This window comes from Peromyscus maniculatus, chromosome 10, assembly GCF_049852395.1.
Source record: "Peromyscus maniculatus bairdii isolate BWxNUB_F1_BW_parent chromosome 10, HU_Pman_BW_mat_3.1, whole genome shotgun sequence".
NCBI lineage: Eukaryota > Metazoa > Chordata > Mammalia > Rodentia > Cricetidae > Peromyscus > Peromyscus maniculatus.
This window is the reverse complement of record NC_134861.1, coordinates 24,275,729-24,288,296: the sequence shown is the minus strand read 5'-3', so window position 1 is coordinate 24,288,296 and position 12,568 is coordinate 24,275,729. Positions and strand designations below refer to the sequence as shown.

At 39.0% G+C, this 12,568-nt stretch overlaps 1 protein-coding gene across 50 annotated transcripts in view; it reads left to right on the top strand.

Moving 5' to 3' along the window:
- The window catches only part of Ehbp1 (EH domain binding protein 1), a 342,848-nt gene that overhangs the window by 184,927 nt on the left and 145,353 nt on the right, over positions 1-12,568 (top strand). For 26 of the 50 annotated variants that reach the window (XM_076546102.1, XM_076546096.1, XM_076546100.1 and 23 more), the window contains one exon: positions 7,927-8,049. In XM_076546102.1, the coding sequence (XP_076402217.1) occupies positions 7,927-8,049 (123 nt within the window). Of the gene's footprint in view, positions 1-7,226; positions 7,332-7,926; positions 8,050-12,568 lie in introns of all 50 variants that reach the window. The other 24 variants (XM_042285564.2, XM_076546069.1, XM_076546094.1 and 21 more) reach the window with 1 other exon arrangement.

Below are 12,568 nucleotides of genomic sequence, written 5' to 3'. Positions count from 1 at the left end.
ATGGCTTTATGGAAATTTAAACTCAATAGAAGTCAAGGACCATCTCTAATAGCCATGAAACAAAAAAATTAATGAATTAGATTTTTATTAAAATTAAATCTTACTAGATAAAATATTAAGAAAATAAATGAATAATTCATAGATTAGAAAACAGTAGTCGAGCCTAGAACAGCAACCCTTGCTTCCAGTTCTAGCATTGGGGAGATAAAGGCAGGAGGACAGGTTTGAGGACAGTCTACACTGCACACGTCTCTATCAACAAAGCCAACAGAATGAAAACAGCAGTAGGCACGAAACATATATCTAGTAATGTTTCCAGAATAGAGTTGTTTTTTAAATTTTCCATACAATACATTTTGATCATATTTATCCTCCCCCAACCCTTTTTAGATCCTTCCCCTGTTCCCACAGTAAAGTCTGTTTTGTATTGGCCAACTGGTCATGAGCATGAGGGCTGCCCTGGAGTATGGTTGATATACTCAGTGTTACTTCATAATGAAAACTGGTTTTCCCTCTCCTGGAAGCTATCAGTTGCCAAAAGCTTCTTGGTTAGAGATAAGATTTGGTTTCTATTTCCCCTTTTCTGTTCTGGGATTTTGTCTGGAGTTCATATGTGCATCAGCCCTGTTGTGTCTGTAAAATGCTATTTCCTTGGAGTCATTCACCATCTTTGTATCCTCTTCTCCATAGTTGGATGAGTTTTCAGGGGAGCAATGTGAGAAAGACCTGCCAGTTAGGATTGCGTGCTCCAGAGTCTCCTACTTTCTGCACATTGTCCAGTTGTGGGTCTCTATGTTAATTATCCTCTACTGCAAGAATCTTCTTCAATGAGAATGGAGTGCAGCACTCATCCATGGGAATAGCGATATGTTGTTAGGAGTCATTTTATTTCTAGGCTCACTTAGGAGAATAATAGTAGGTTTTCCCTTACAGCCCATTACCTGTGCAGTCTCACGTTCTTGGTTTCATTAACAGTATCAAAAACAGGTTCTGTCTCATGGAGCAGGCCTTAAATCCAGTAAAAACAAGTGGTTGGTTACTCCTCTATCATTTGTACCACTGCTGCACAGTGAGTATTCTGCTGAGGCCCATAGAGAAAACTATCAGCCATATAACAAGTCTACCTAAGCTGACTCTGCTCTGCTTAGAGGGTGCAGGACTCCTTATGGGAAGTCCACTGAAAGAGCAGATGCCTAGATACATCCCTTGTTCTAGTCTTATCGACTAAAATAACAAACACATGGAAAAAACAACCTTATCCATCATCTGACTGCAGTGAAATATGCTGCTGGGTATAGTTAGTCCATACAGAGTGCAGTCAAATCCAGGACCATGAGAAATTAAATTAGTTGCTTTAAGACACCAGGGTGGTGGCTTAAACCACATTTCTAAAGATAAATGATACGTTAATGATGTATGTGTGTATTACATACACATATTCACATACATGTAAACATATACATATAGGTAGGTATTATATTTATATACACATACAAATATTATACATAGAGATAAATATATAGGTAAGTAAAGCACACTTTTTCTATAATTAAAAATAAAATAGATCTTTTATCTCTGTGCCTTAATAATTATGATGTGAAGTGTGATGATTCTCATGCATTCATTCACAAAATAAAACTTGCTCCATACAATAAGAACAGTGTTAGGTGTTAGAAATGTAAGATGACCATGACATAGACAGCTGCTGAATTCCATCTTTTCTATTTTAAGTATATAAGGGTATTTTCTAGGTTCATTATGTGAATAGCACTCAGCACACATTTGAGAATTCTCTTTATTTATGCATGTTCTTAAGCCAAGAAAAAGGGAGGATTGAGAGTGGGGAAAGAATGAAGCTGGCAATTGGCCCCCAGGGGATACAGTAGTTAGAGGCAGAGTAAATCTTAGAAGTCACCACGGGATTAGGGAAAAAGGAGATAGGGCATCCTAAAAGGGAAACATATTTTCATGGTGTGAATGATTATTTCTGCTTATTCAGAAGTCAAATAAAATGCAGAATTTATCCGGAATTGCCAATTAGAATTTACATTGGTGAGAGCCAGGCATGGTGGCACACACATGCAGCCTCAACACCCAGGAGGCTAAGGCAGGAAGATCACTGCAAAGTCAAGAAAAGCCTGGGCTACATAGTGAGACCCTGACTCCAAAACACACAGATGCACACAGACACTTGCAGCCTTAGAGCAGAGTTGTGAGGAGGAGTAAAGGTGTGTGTGGAGAGGGGTGACTGGAGCTTGCAGTTAGTCGAAGGTTGAGGAGAGGTGGAAGTCTCCAGCCTACTGGGGCTGGAGAGATGGCTTCACAGTTAAGAGCACTCGCTTGCTCTTCCAAAGGACTCAAGTTCAGTTTCTAGCACCCAAGTCAGGCAGCAATTCATAACCACCTGTGACTCCAGCCCCAGGGTATTCAACACACTCTTCTGGCTTCTGGGGCTACACACACACACAAAAAAAAAAAAATTCACAGATGTCTATGTTTTGAAGGTGTGCTATTTGAGATTAAGAGAGACTTGCCAAACGAACATGGAATAAAGGTTGAGGGACTTGTATTTGAGGGCGGGGACAACTTAATCATGTATATGAGCCATTGGGAGGGAGCTGGAGAGGGGTGGGATGGAAGGTGTAAGGAGAATGCCTGCCCAGTAGCCGCTGCCTGCTAAAGCAGCCTCTGCCTGCCTTCCCCACTATGGTTTGCTGTGGGACTGAAAATACAGCATTACTAAACCTGTTAGATGTATCCATAAATCAAATATTTACAGGCTTAGCCTTTGAGGAAAGTGACATCTTTTTGACCTTGATCTTTGCCAGGAAGTTGAAGTGTTACTATTCTGGACTATCTTAAAATAAGATATATTGCTACTGAATCTAGTTATACTCAGAGAAGCATGAGGATGATGCAAGATTCTCAGGTATGCCCGAGCTCTAGGCCGGTTCTCTTTTCCTTTAATCACCTACAGGGTTTCTGAAAAGGAGACAGCCACTTACTCCTCCTGCTGCCTCCCCATTCTCCCCTTCTCAGTGTGATTATCTGTTGGTCAATTTGTATCTTTGTAAAATTTCTATCAGTAAAGCCAAGTCCCAGACTCCTTGCCCCTTTGCTTCGCTTGCCTGCTCTAACACTCAGCTGCAGCAGTGTGCAGCAGTGAAGACCAGTACACTGCTCAAGTGCTTCTCTGTGACTGTGGCTCAGTTCGAGCAGCAGTCTAGGGTGGACTTTTTTCCTGTACTATTCCACAGCATTGTTAACATTTTCTAAGTATGTAAATTCTCAGCACAAGAAGGCTTTAATATGTAATAAAGTATTGCATAAATGTACTGGGCCACAGTGATATGTTTCCTGGGAACATCTTCCATTAAAAAAAAAATTCCAATAACTTTTTGTTGCAAATCTTACTGCGGCTTTTAACTTTTTCCATTATAAAAAGAAACATTTATTATAGGTGATTTGGAGGAAAGAAAAAAGTTATCAGAAGAGTAACTGTGTAACAAAGCTAAGTATTTCAGGCTCCAGACCCACGTAGCAACTGCCAGTTGGAATGTCTTCATGGGAAGTGTCACAGGTTGTTCCCAGCTAAGTAGCTCCGGTACCAGTGCCAGGCTCCTCTCTGGCTCCTCTCTGCAGTCGCCCAAACACCAGCCGGTTTGTAAAGTGTGCATTGCATCTTACATTGGCTGCCCAGAGCTCTCGGAGCAGAGTTCATGTTTTCCAGTTGGATCACAGAAGTGTTCATGATTGAACATTTGCCAGCCTCAGCACCTTGCACTCTCCACCCCTGGCATGAGCCACACACACCTCTATTCCTCGAGTATGTCAGGTTCCCTTTGCCTCCTTTATGCTCATGGAATGTCCTCCATTTTTTTGTTTTGTTTTATGGTACTAATAATAATATCTTTCATCTTGTGTTAGCTCAAATGTGAGTAAAATCCCAGGTAGTGGTCTAACCTTTGACTGCCTCTTAGATACCACTCATCATATGGTCACCTCTTCTGGTTTCACTGAGTGGTCAGTGTGACCTCTTAGATACCACTCATCATATGGTCACCTCTTCTGGTTTCACTGAGTGTCGGTGTGACCTCTTAGATACCACTCCTCATATGGTCACCTCTTCTGGTTTCACTGAGTGGTCAGTGTGACCTCTTAGATACCACTCATCATATGGTCACCTCTTCTGGTTTCACTGAGTGTCGGTGTGACCTCTTAGATACCACTCATCATATGGTCAGTGCTCCCTTGTTCCTCCACCTTCCCCTAAACATAAGGCATTAGAACAAATGCTAGCTCAGAAAAGAGAGGTATTTGATTAAAAAGTGCTGCTGCTTCGAAGACTTACAAATTTTTGGATTAACATTTATTTATATTATATATACAGAACATGGGTATAGATAATCATGATTACCTTTCCATTCCATTAATATGAGGAAAAAATTCTGGAAGCAAAAGTTTTAGGATTTACTTAAGCTTAGGATAAATCCATGAGGCTTGAAAGGAAAGGCCAATTTGCCATCATAGAAAACAATTGCTTTGTGTTGTTAATGAAGAAATGGTCACCATTAATTTTAAATATTACCAAAAGCATGCTGAGAGGGAGGAAATATTTGAAACATTCAGAAAAGTTATGATGTAAATAATATAGTTTTATGGGAGACTCATTCTGATAAAATATGGACATACTCAATATTGTACCTAAAACTCCATGGAACAGTATTCATATCTGAAATTGATGGCTAAGCCCATGATTCTTGAGTATTTTACTATGATCTTATTAGATGCTTAATTAGTGGTGGATTTATCCTCTTTGAGATTAGATTTATAAACTTAAAATAATTTAAAATGTCCTAGCTATGTAAGGAAAACTGTAAGCCTTTGAGTCTATTTAAAATTTTTTCAACCAAGTAATCGCACATTTGGAAATATAGGCAAATAAACAATACTAATATACAAGATGAACTACACATTAACAATAGCACCACAGGCTGTTTGTGAGGATTGACTGATAATGTATGTAAAGCCTTACTGCTTAATATATTTTAGCTGCTAGCAGTATTTATTTTTTTTATTACTCATTTTTAAAGTTAAAAATTCATCATTTGCAGAATTTTAAAAATCACACAACTAGCAGTCAAAAGGTCAGTAATGACTAGTAAACACTTCGACATTGCTGCTCTTCCAGCTCACGCTTCTACAGAAATGACTGTCTTACGATGATTAGCAGGCAGGAAAGGATGTGATTTGTGAATGAATTTTCCTACTGAATTGCCATTACCTGAGTTCCAGAGTAAGACTTAAAGCCATTAGCCCAGTGGGCTGAAGAGATGGCTTAGTGCTTTAGAGCAGGTGCTCATTCTCCAGGGACCGAGTTCCCCAGCACCACGTTTGGAGGCTCCCCACAACCATGTGATGGAACTCCAGGTCCAGGGTGTCTGACACTCTCTTCTGGACTTTGTGGCCTTTTGCACTGACTTGTGTGTGCGTGCGCACGCAGGCGCGCGCGCACACACACACACACACACACACACACACACACACACAAATAAAACTAAAATTAGTGTTCAAATTTTTCTTGAATATTTTTAGCACAATAAGGATCGGAAACGTGACTTAGTGGGGAAGGGTGCTTGCTGTCAAGCCCAGGGTCTGAGTTTAGTTCTAGAGACGCACGTGATAGAAGAGAGCCAAACTCCTGCAAGTTGCCCTCTGACCTCCACCAGGCATACCATGACATCTACCCTGCCCCTATAAAGTAAATAAATGTAATAAAGTTTTTATTTTTTAATAATTTGTTTATGTTATGTGCATTGGTGCTTTGCCTGAATGTATGTCTGTGTGAGGGTGTCAGATCTTAGAGTTAGAGACAGTTGTGAGCTGCCATGTGGGTGCTGGGAATTAAACCTGGGTCCTCTGGAAGAACAGTCAGTGCGCTTAACCGCTGAGCCATCTCTGCAGTTCCCTAAACATTTTATATTTAAGTATGAGCATGATAACATAAAGGAAAGAGTTTTTTAGTCAGACACAAGTTGGCCCCTTTTCACTGCTCTTCAGATAGGGTCAGAGAGTTGGGTTGTGTTTAATTGTGTCTATTCCATGTTTTCAATAGTTTATTTTCACTATCCAAGGCAGCTTTACTCATACAAAATATATTTTCTCATTTGGATATAGGAAGATGATAAGCTTATTGATTTTTTCCATATTAATTTTGTTCAAAGACCTATAACATTTCTGGAAGTCTAATATTCTGAGAGTCACTCATTAAGTATGCTTCAGTATTTCATTAGTGTCTTTATAGAATGTAAGTTCTCTGGGGACAGTACAATGTCTGTTTCTTTTTATTCTTGTGTCCCAAGCAGAAGCCTTGGTACAGACTGACAAATAAATATTTGTTCAAAAAATAAGTGCACAAAGGCAATCCTATTACAAACATGTATTCTTTGATTTGGTTCAAATAAAATGTATTGCATACTTAGATTTATAGTGCTAAAGAACAGTGGTATTGATATTAAATTAAATCTGCTGTGTATTTCCTTTCCCTCCATTTCCCACAAAGTGGTCTGGATCTGTTTCTAGGCTTAGGTTTGGAAATGCCGAGGACTAAACAGGTGACCCCAGTGAAGCCTTTTTGTTTTGCTTATGATTCATGTATAAAAAGAATTTTCATGTACCAAGTGAGTTCTGTGGTCTTCTTCTCTATCCTTCTCTTTGGGCTATCTCTCCTGGGGTAGATAGCGTTACCTAAAACAGGTGCTGTAGGTGGAGATAGCAGCTACTTCCTGCTCAATCCTTCCTTGCTGATTTTTAGCATAGTTGAGCATGAAGAATTTCTTTGTACTTTATTCAGATAGATATAGTCTTGAAATCTTTGATTTAAATTAAGAATTTTGCAAGACAAATAGTGATTGACTCTCGGAAGGTGCTTATTGTTGTTTTGTAAGAGTTTCCCAAATCCGGTATAAACCTTTTAATGTTATTTATTGTTACTGTTTTGTGTTTATTAACATAGTGATTATGATACTAATAAAAATGTTAACAGTAAAATACGATTGCAATAATGTCCAGTTATTTACCTTTGTTATAGTTCATCAAAGTAACATTTCTGAATGTATCTATTGATTAATCTCACCCCTCCTGTCTTTTTGATAACAGCATGCTTCTACTGCTCTTTAGTGAAGTGCCCTGACCTTACGTTTGTCTTGACTGGCTTCTGTTTACAGAGATTGTAAACCAGTTGAATGCTCTGAGCAGCTTAGATGAAGATCCAGATGACTGCATAAAGCAAGCACATATGCCTTCAGCTAGATCAGCCAGTTCCTCTGAAGGTCTAAAGCTTTACTCCTCCTGCTTCTGGTGCCTGTTGCCTGTGACTTGCTGCGCTCTGACTGTCTGCCGAGCTGCCAGCTTTGTCCTGTGTCATTTCTTGAATGTTCTCTGTGGTAATTTGTAGTGCACCACCAGGCAACAAGAGAGCAGACCTCATCCTAACAAGTTTATTAGCAGAGTCTTGATAGGGGTTATTCTGATCACCTCCTGAGTATTCTTAATCACACAGTGTGTTACCTCTTTACTGAGCTTACTATTGTACATACACTTAGTATTTGCATCTATAGCTGTTTAAAAGACTTTTTCTACAAGTCTGTGCAGCACTCAAACATCAAATTTAGTTGACATAGAAAGTTTCTTTACTATAGTTCATTTTCTGATGAAATTCCCATGTTAAATTTGTTCCTTTTGGTTTATTTTCAAATGTTGGTGTACTACAAAATACTTGAATGGCATTCTGCCACTCATAAAATGCTGTCTTATTATTTGCAGGTATTATTAATGTGAATTTTATTATATTAAAATATTTCACGAATTACCAAAACTTTTGATTCATTATAACTGTGATGAACTTCGTACATGCATTTATTTCAGAACTTATCAACACACTTAACTTTTTGGATGACTCACAAAAGGACTTGGCCACTGTGAATACAAATCCATTTGATGAACCTGATGTAACAGAATTAAATCCGTTTGGAGATCCTGACTCAGAAGGTAACATGTTTGTCTACACCCTTCCTTTGCAGTGAAGTGGATCCTAATGACATGTTGCTATTCTCACAGATCAGTGCATCGCTCCACCTTTTCAGAGGAGCGTCTGCTCGTAGACAGTGACCAAAGGACCCTTGTAGAGATGAGTTTTCTTGAGCTGGGAGGGCATAACATTTTTTTCTCACAGGTGGTTGTTTATATTATTATTGCATTTAATAACACTTGCAGCTGATCATTTATTAATCCTTTCTATCAGTTTGTCCAAAAAAAAAAATAGTAAAGGTCTAATATTGAGATAACAGTATTTTACTTAGTTGTTATACTAAAGCCTCATTGATGGGCAGATCACATGAAGCCGCTGTGTGGGACCTGCTGATACTGAGCAGAGGTGGGTGCATTCTGTCTGCATTTAGTTGTTTCTTCCTGGTGTCCAGGGCATCCAACATGCAGCCCCTTCCAATTGCATATCTCTAGCTGAGAATCAGTAGTGGGAGTGAATTGTATGTATGTGATAAATAATATGGAGGAGAGAAGGAAGAACCACAGCCATGTTTCTCTCTCTCTCTCTCTCTCTCTCTCTCTCTCTCTCTCTCTCTCTCTCTCTCTCTCACACACACACACACACACACACACACACACACACACACACTCCTATATTGTAAGGAATAAATTGAAAGGTTTCCCCCCAAGTCATTTTTCTTTTTCCTTTAAATCTCATTCATTCATTCATTCATTCATTCATTCATTCATTCATTCATTCATTCATTCATTCTTCTCTCATGTAGTACACCCGGACCACAGTTTCCCTCCACCTCCCCTCTCCCCCAGATCCACTCCTCCTCCATTTCCCTTCAGAAAAGAGCAGCCCTCCCAGAGATGTCAGGCAAACACGGCCTAAGGAGTTACAATGAGCCCGGACCCATCCCTCCTATCAGGGCTGGACGAGGCAGCCCAGGAGGAGGAAGAGGGTCCCAGAAGCAAATCATTTTTCTTACCAAGTCATTTTAAACTTAATGCTTGAATAAGGGCTGTTGAGGAAGTGAGACTGCTGTTTAATTAAACTCCTTGCTCGGAGTAAATGCCAGAACGATCGACTGCTGTTGACTTCTTTTTGACTGCTCTAGTGCGTGCGACTGTCAGGATGGAAGCGGAGTCTCAGCTTCAGGACCCGCTCCCCGGGCAGTGTCGTTTTACGATCCTTTCTCTCCCATTGCTTTCTCACTGAGCTCCAGAGTAGTCAGTTTAAATTACTGAGGTTTAATTTTGTTTGTGAGCCATAGAGAATGAACATATTTAAAATATTAATAAATGGTACAGTAAATTTGTACAAGTCTCAGAGGCGATCAGTTCAAGCACCAGTTTATGTAGATTAGATCACTAAGGCTCGAAGGAGTGAAGTGATGTGAACTTGTATAAATGGACATGTCTCTTTTTGAGCACACATGTTGCTTTTGATTATATATTGCATAGATTTGAGTGTGTATGTTCAAAAAATATTATAAAAGTGTTTGAAGATACCAGCATTTGGGCTTTTCATTTCAAAATTAAATATGTAACTTTGCTGAATATATGTGAAGCCACTTTGTGGAAAGAGTAGTCACATAATGTATCATGTGATAACATGTAAGAGTGTTAATTTCTGTTTGGAAATGGTAAGCCAAGCTTTTAATTGTATGTATAAAGATAATAAAATATGTAGCATCTATTATTCTCTTTACTGTATGCCACTAGAATTTTTGGAATAAGCATTTCCTAGAAATAATTATTTACTGATTCAAAATTTGTATCGTCAATAAACAAGTGTTTGTGGAAGAAAAATATATTGTAGTAGTTTAGATTTTTTTCACAGTTTTAATTCTTTTTTCATTCTTTTTTTAAAAAATATCTAATGCTTCAGTGACCCATTTAAAAGTCATTGTGTTTGTTACTGTTCATGTGAAATACTCTGAAGTTCTTTGTGGCTGGCTGTTGTCGATAAATTGTACATTGTAGTTTGCCTAATATATAGTCTATGCCTAATATAAAGTCTCATTCTTTGAGAATTTCATATGATATATTTTGAACATGTATTTCCCATCTTCCAACTCCTCCCAGATCATTCCCATCTCCTTACCTACCCAACTTCATGTTCCTTTTCTCTCTGAGAAACAAATACACATGCATTGTAGAGTCCAGTTTGTGTTAGTGTGGCTACTTCTCTGCTTAGGGTTTTATAACTGATGCTCAGATCAGTTTCTATAATTATAATCTTTTGTTTGGTTTTTAGAGACAGGATTTCTCTGTATAACTTTGGAGCCTGTCCTGGAACTCGCTCTGTAGACCAGGCTGGCCTCAAACTCACAGAGATCCACCTGCCTCTGCCTCCCAAATGCTGGGATTAAAGGCCTACACCACCACCCAGCTATAATTATTATATGGAAAGTAGAAATGAAAGTTGATTTATGTGGACCAGTTTTCAGTTGCTTAAGCATTTGTGCTCTGAAATTTAAAAATAAAAAGTTGAGGAGCAAAGACTGCATGTTCTCTTTCCATATAGAGAACAGAAAATACTTTCTTTACATTATAATAGAAATTATAGTAGTTTTGATCTTATGATGATGTTACAAAAGATACACCATTATTGAATCTTTTCTCTAATTTTGGCTATATTTAAATTCATTTCAGTATTTATAACAATTTTATGAATTATTTTATACTTACAGTTATTTCACCATGATATAAGAATCTTAGTTCGGGTTTTTTTATTGTATTTTATTTAATTGACATTTTTTTTTTCATTTTACATACCTACTACAGTTTCTTCTTCCTCCTATCTCCTCTCCCTTACTCCATCTACCCCCTCCCCATCCACTCCTCCTCCACCTCCATTCAGAAAGGGGCAGGCCTCCCATGGGCTTGAACAAAGCATGGCACATGAAGTTGAGGTAGGACCTAGCTCTTCCCCCTCCATCAAGGCTGGGCAGGGTAATTCAGCATGGGGAACAGGCTCCCAAAGGCCCTCTAGGCATCAGGAACAGGTCCTGATCTCACTGCTAGGAGCCTTACAAACAGACTATTAGCTCAGGGTTTTTGTTTTAGGTTTCTTTTCTTTTCTTCAGTGCAAAGACAAAATAAGTTTTCTAGGCTAGTTTCTAAAATATAAGTTGTTTGACCATAAATTATAAAAATTTCAAGCTGAGCCTAGAACATGGTAGATTGTGTCTACAGTGAGAACTACTTGGGAGGCAGAAGCAAGGTCACTTCAACCCAGGAGATTGAAGCTGGCTTGGCTGGTAAAAACCTTCCCATTTCAGAAACAGAAATGGTGCTAGAGAGATGGCTCAGCGGCCAAGCACGCGCTGCTACTGAATAGGAGGCCCTGAGTTTAGTTCCCAGCGCCCACGCAGCAGCTTGAAACCTTCGGTTTCTGACCTCCAAGGGCACCAGGCATACAAGTCATGTGTGTGTGTGTGTGTGTGTGTGTGTGTGTGTGTTTATATACATAGACATGCATTAAGGGAAAATAATCAAATACATAAAATACAAATGCATTACTCTTCTAAAGGGGGAGGGGCCCCAGCACTGGCTCAGCAGTTAAGCGCTTACTGTGCAAACACAGAGTTCCAGGAAGTCATTTTAGATGGCCTGGAGAGTTTTTCAAAGTAATAATTGATTAAATTGCTTGAGATGTTACTTATAAGACAATCATAGTTTTCTTTATTGTAGTTGTGGCAGTGGTAATAGATGAGGGGCAGAGGTCAACTTAGACATTTTCTTCTATTGCTCTCCATCTTATTTTTATTTTTTATTTTATTTTCCTGAAAACAGGGTCTCCAACCTAGAGCTTACAGTTTAGGCTAGAGTGACAGTCCCTGGGATCTGCCTGTCTCCATTGCCCAGGCCCCACACACCCCAGGGGTTATATATTGAGACTGCCATGTAGACGGTGGGGATCTAAACCCAGGCCCCAGGCTCATACACCAAGCACTCCCAACTGAGCCTTCCAGTTACTTTTCAGAATTTCAGTAATGGATTTTCTGTTTTCTTCTCAAATATATTGTTAAGAGTTTTCTGGCATAATTTAAATTATGTTTAATATACTATTTTTTGACTTGCTCCACTCTGGAAAATCCTGATTTTTTTTTTTTTTTACCACCAAAACTGTGTTCAATCCTGTTTTCAAATTAAAATTTGAGTGTTTTAAAAGGGAGTTTAGTATAGCACATTTGTGAGCTTACCATCATGATTTCATTCTCCCTCTTATGCTTTTTCTCTTTAGAACTGAGGACCGGACCCAGGGTTTCTGTGCTTGCTAGGCAAGCTTTCTACCACTAAGCTAAATCCCCGGCCCCACCAAGCATGCATTAATACAGCATTTCCGTTTGGATTTCCTTATGCTGTTCTTGTTGATAGATTCAAGATTATTGGCTCTGAAAGACTGAGGTTAGAGCTGGATAGGAAATAGCTCAGTGGTAGAATATACAAGGCCCTGTCTTCATCCCCGTGTGCTCTCCCCATCAGTGATATACACGAGTGTATGTTG